Below are 5,641 nucleotides of genomic sequence, written 5' to 3'. Positions count from 1 at the left end.
TATAATGCATTCAGAATCTTATAATTATAATCACATTATAATTTATACTGTTATACATATAAGTCTTATGAACTTTATCTTTATTAGTTAATATTTATTAAAATTAACATGAACATAAAAAATAAAGCAGCCTTTATAAACAATAAAATATATACACATGTAATTAAGTAATCACACTTGTAACTAATACATTGGCTATAGTGCACATATACTACCAGGGCTTGCAGTCATCATTGGTAGGAGAGGGAGAGGTGATTGGGAGAGAGCAAGAGGATGTGGACACGAGAGGGGATGAGGGAGGCTGGAGAAAGTCTAGGTGGGAAGAGGATGATGGCGAGAACATGGGATAGGGGTGAGATGCTAAACCGAGCAAGGGGAGGGGTGGGTATTAAAAGAGAGAAGGGACAGAGACAATTTATTTTTTTTTTTTTTTATGTTTTCTCATTTTATTTTAAATAAAATCAAATTTATAATTAAAAATATTTTTAAATAAAACATTTAATATCTAAAAGGTTCACCTTGCTAAAAGCCTTTTTATCACAAATCAAAACTTAAAAAACTGTCAAAATATATAATACTGTTTTATAAATTTTCCTAGACGATTTAAATTTTTAATTTGAGTTATACTATTTTTTTTTTTCTAATTTCATTATTTTCTCTAATATACATTAAAAATTATGTTTTCGAGGAAAATAAATTTATAAATTCGATTATTATTTTGTGAATTATAGTGAAATACGCAATTTCAAATTTAAAATTTGCGTGAAAAACTTTAGGGTAGTATTCTCAATGGTTACATGCAAGCTACATGTTACAGAAAAGCTATTGAACAAATAAAATTATAAAAAAATTATCAATAAAATAGAAACAAGATTAAAAACGAAAAGGTTAACGAGTGGATGCTTTTTTTGAAAATAAAAAAATAAATAAATTCCCAAAGTAAAAGTATCAATATTTGGAAACTCCAATATGGCGGCAAACCAAAAACCACCACAAGTCCACAGACTGCTCGCTTTATGTTGCAAAAGGCGGAGACAAGCGAGCAGAGTGAGACCTTGCAAGAGGTGGCTTATTCGGAACGGGTGGCCTACTACTCACATGCCTCAATGTGGAGCTTCCTCCTCTTTGTCCCTCCGAAGCCGCTGATTTCACCGGCTGTGGCCCCACACTCACCGCCTTCTCACATCGACAGCTCAACAACCCTCCTCTCATCTTCCCACCGCTACCCTTGTCAGACTCATGGCGATGCATGTCCTCAACTTCTGATGCGGTTATTGAGAAATTTGTGACACTTGCTCGGTCGAACCCTTCAGCTGTTGTCACACTCCAATCGATGCTTGCTTCACTTGGTTCATAACATTCTGTTGGTGCCACAGATGGCGTCGTCGGCTCATCCAGACTTCCCCTGCAATACAAACCACCTTCATTTATACGACAGCCCAAACGTCTTGCCTCTTCCAATGAGTCTCTCCGGTGATTTGGGTATGATGTTGTTTGAGTAGACAGGCTTTCTATCTCGAACAAGTCTGAACTCGCATCGCTTGCCATGTCATCGTCTGTTGTCGTCATTCGCGACTTGGGACTCGAAGGAAATGTGAAATTCTGGCGTCGGTGAAATTCCATTTTTGTCTTGGTTGAAACTGGATTTTCCGGTGGTCGGAAAACTTCCAGCGAATCCCGAGGTTGATCCTCAAGGGGAGGAGGAGGACTAGTGTAGTTATTGGGAGATGACAATCCATTTAATACCAGTTTCATAGGAGATGTTTGGTTGAGTATAGGAAAAGAGAACCCACTCGTGCAATCAGTGAATGTTCTCGTTGAGGAGGATAACACACTATGGTGTCCTAGAACTGAAGGAAAATGGTTGTTGTCTGCTGAGATTCTGTGACAACTAGGGATCACTTCTCGTCTTTTGAGCCAATGATCTGTTGCTGCAGAGTCAAGAATCCGCCTATGGATATTCCGAGACTCTTTGGACTTGTGATTTAGGCGCGATGGAGTTCTGGGTTCTGATAGTTTCTCCTCAACTTGAACAGATTTCTTGCCAGAACAAGGACATTTTCGCCCGAGAAGCCATTTTGTTGCAGAACCCCGTTTCTTTTCATCAGCAGTAGGATTTCGCACGGTGACTGCAATAGCACCTGGTGGATTCGATAGCAAACCGGTTTGGCTATTCCAGCTTGCCTCCGACGAAGCTGTTGGCGTTGCGTGGAATGAACGAGTCCTGTAGTTACGATCATGTCCATCAACAGAAGACGAAGCAGAGGAGAATCTTGGAATGGCAGAGAAATCACATTGCTCGGAAATGCGTTCAAGTTTAATAACATTAACAGGAGAAACGCAGTTGCTGACTCGGGGATCACTGCTGCCACTTTCGTTGAAGTATTTTTGGGCATCAAAAATGCTTATTTCGGAATCATCAACTTGATTATTGAGATAAGAGAAGGAAGAATCTCTGATGGTTGCAATCGTCTTCTGCTGCAAGGAAATGAAAGGAGGAGAAGGTTCCCTGCAATCAAACATGGATTCTTGATGAGATAAGCTGTCAGAAATGGTTTTCATCACTGCTGAATTTTGTCTTTCAAGTTTCAACCAAATCAAAATGGAAATGGCACAGAAGAAAATGCAGCTGAACTTTCTGACTCAAACTATCAAACTCTATTTGTAGGAGAATAACACAATCTTGCCAAGAACATGAATCAATAATAAAGCAGTAAAGTTTTAACTAGCAGTAAAATGTTACCTACCTCGCTAGTGCTACCAAGGATGATGAAATTATCTTTGAGAGGATTAGTTTCTTTTTCTTTTGACATGGCATGGTCTAATGTTTAAATTTAAAATTTTATATTTTTAAAATTGATTCTAATATTATCAAATTAAAACTATGTTTAATATACCGAAATATAATAAAATGTAATTAAATATTTTATTAAAATTTATTAAAAATTTTGATTATTTTATATTACATTGCGCGTACCAAACATAGCATAAAGGTAAGAATTAGTGTTTCTTTGACGACAAAGGCCAGCCTATCTAGTCACTAGTCACCCAATCTAATCACCAGCAAAAGCATACAGTGTACAAAAACAAAGGGCATGCCATGTTAGATTAAAGGTTTTGCATACCCTACATACACGGCTTCCTAAATCAATCATCGTCTTAGGGATTGGGTATGCGTATTTCATATTGTCTTTCTTTTGGTCCCACTGCACATTCTGATTTCTATCCCTGTTTCATCAATGGTCATCTGCGAGGAGATGCATACCATGCCTTCCAATCATGTTTTTCCCAACTTGTTTTCCCTCTTTCAGCAGCGACAGCTACATTAATAATAATTGCTTTCAACTAACAACTAATAATAAAATTGCAAGCTATTATATAATCCATTTATTATTAGTTGAAAAGATTAAGTTTTTAAAAGGGAAAAAAGATTTTTAAAAAAATGATCCACTTGTCTCCTCAAATATTTAGTATAACTAAAATAAATTTAAATTTTAATGATACTTTTTTAGTATTATTTTATTCAAAATATTAAAGTAATAAATAAGGTATCAAGGTAACATATAAAGTCATAAGTAACATATGTTTCATATATATATATCATACATAATAGTGTGATAATATAGTGTAAAAGTGTTGTTAAAAACTTTAAATTACAATATTCATATATATACTAACAGCTACTTATTATTTTTGTTAATATTATATTTAAAATTTTTAACAATATGTAAAATATATTATTAAAGCCCAGATTTATAGTAGTCTATCGATCTAATTCAACAATTAATTAACAAACGATTTTGACATTTAAGGTTTTTTTAGATACTATCAGGGTATCCTATTATTGATTTACAATGTTATTAAAAAAATTTTCATTTAAAATTTTATTTTAATATTGTGATTGGCTGAGTATGATATTTTTATATATTCATAAATTTAGAGAAATACTACACTTATCACAATGATTAGTTAAGAGAGAATGGAGTCATCGTTTGGATAAAACTGAAATATTAATAATGAGAGTAAAAACATAAACGCTACTAGAGAATTAAATTGCCAATCACATCTTAAGGATGGCTTGAAAGTTAGGTGTAAGGAAAGATGTTACGCACCTGGCTCATCTAGCCAAAATAAGTAGCCTCCATTAGGTTAACTTAGTTTATTTAATAATCTTCATTTAACTTAATGTTCTATACATACAATGAAGTCACACAAGTACTAATATAATCTCACACATGCAGATAGTAATGCTAGAAATCAAAATATAAACATATAAATGCTACGATATAAAACAAGTCTATCATGGTTTATGCTGATCATCAAGTGAAAAACATATTTACGATAGAAAATAAAGCGACAAATGAATCCTATGATCTTATAAGAATCTTTGCACGTTAGTTAAGTATAGAAATGCAATGGAAATACAATTTTTGCGACTCTGCGCGATAAAAGGGATTATACAAGATTGTTTACTTTTGTGCGCCTATTATAATTCTACAAGGGCCATGCAATTACCACAAATACCTTTTTTTAGATCCTTAATTGTGCAAAGGAAATGAGGAGAAATAGGAAGAATTAAATTTCTTTTATATTGTTTGGATATCTTACTAAAATAAAGGAGAAATAGAAATTCTCACTAGATAGAATTACTTATTTTAATTGCAATGAGTTGTGATCTTGTTATTATATGATGTTAAATATAAATAACATCTAATTCTCTTTATTTCACTCCAAATTAGAGAGAAAAATTTTGAGTTAATGAAGGAAAATCGAGAAATATAATTTCCTTTCATTTCACCTCATTTATCTCATCTATTTTCTATCCAGATAAAAGGAAATTTGAGAAAACACGTTTGTCTTCCTTTTTGCTCTCTCCATTTCCCTCAATCTAAACAAAAAACATTGTAATCTAAGATATAATCCTCCTTCGAAGACCATTGCAATGTATTTTGAGTTCACTAATTTTTTTTCCTATTTGTTCTATAGCAATAATGGCAAGGATTTAATGTAACACCCTAAAAATTTTAATTTAATTTTAGAATTTTAAATTTTAAAAGCAAAATTATTATTTTATTCTATATTTTAGAAAAATTTTAAGATTTGAAATATTTAATTTTTTTGCTACAATATTTTACTGATATTTTAGATTTAAATTTATTCAATTAATTTTAGTTAAATAATAATAATAATAATAATAATAATAAATAGATTTCAAAACGCATTACAAGCCAACCCCCTATCTCGTTTTCCTGTCAAACCTTCTCCCCTTGTCCTTTTTTTTCTTTGGGACAGACCACCGGCACTAGCGATACTCCATGCACACAAGTCCAAATAACGCTGATGAGCACAAGGATAAGTTTGAAATGAAATTCAGTGAGGAGAGAGAGAGAGAGAGAGAGAGAGTAGTGTCGAGAACTTTCCAGTGTCCCCCAGCGTCTTATGTGGGCAATTTAAGCAGTGCTTAACTTGACATTTTCTGAGCTACCATTTATGGCTTGACATGTTTCCAGCTACTATTCTACCCTGTGGTTTTACCTAGATTCTAAGGTAGTTTAGGACCTAATTAAATATTCATAACTTAATGAAAATAAGTAAAATGAGTTTAAATAATTGTTTGCTTATTTTTACAATCATTGCAAGT

At 33.1% G+C, this 5,641-nt stretch overlaps 1 protein-coding gene across 1 annotated transcript; it reads right to left on the bottom strand.

The window, feature by feature from the left end:
- Positions 1–811: 811 nt before the first annotated feature.
- LOC110657457 (protein PHYTOCHROME KINASE SUBSTRATE 4) lies at positions 812–2,756 on the bottom strand. Its single transcript, XM_021814661.2, has one exon. The coding sequence runs from the start codon at positions 2,560–2,562 to the stop codon at positions 1,015–1,017; it is 1,548 nt and encodes a 515-aa protein (XP_021670353.2). The 5' UTR covers positions 2,563–2,756; the 3' UTR covers positions 812–1,014.
- Between the last annotated feature and the right edge of the window lie 2,885 nt (positions 2,757–5,641).

This window comes from Hevea brasiliensis, chromosome 1 (assembly GCF_030052815.1).
Source record: "Hevea brasiliensis isolate MT/VB/25A 57/8 chromosome 1, ASM3005281v1, whole genome shotgun sequence".
NCBI classification, from domain to species: domain Eukaryota; kingdom Viridiplantae; phylum Streptophyta; class Magnoliopsida; order Malpighiales; family Euphorbiaceae; genus Hevea; species Hevea brasiliensis.
Note: the sequence above shows the minus strand (reverse complement) of the source record. Positions and strands in the feature narration are given on the sequence as shown.

Bases quoted from the DNA above. Each gene is read 5' to 3' on its own strand.
- LOC110657457 (XM_021814661.2), bottom strand. From the start codon at position 2,562: ATGAAAACCATTTCTGACAGCTTATCTCATCAAGAATCCATGTTTGAT.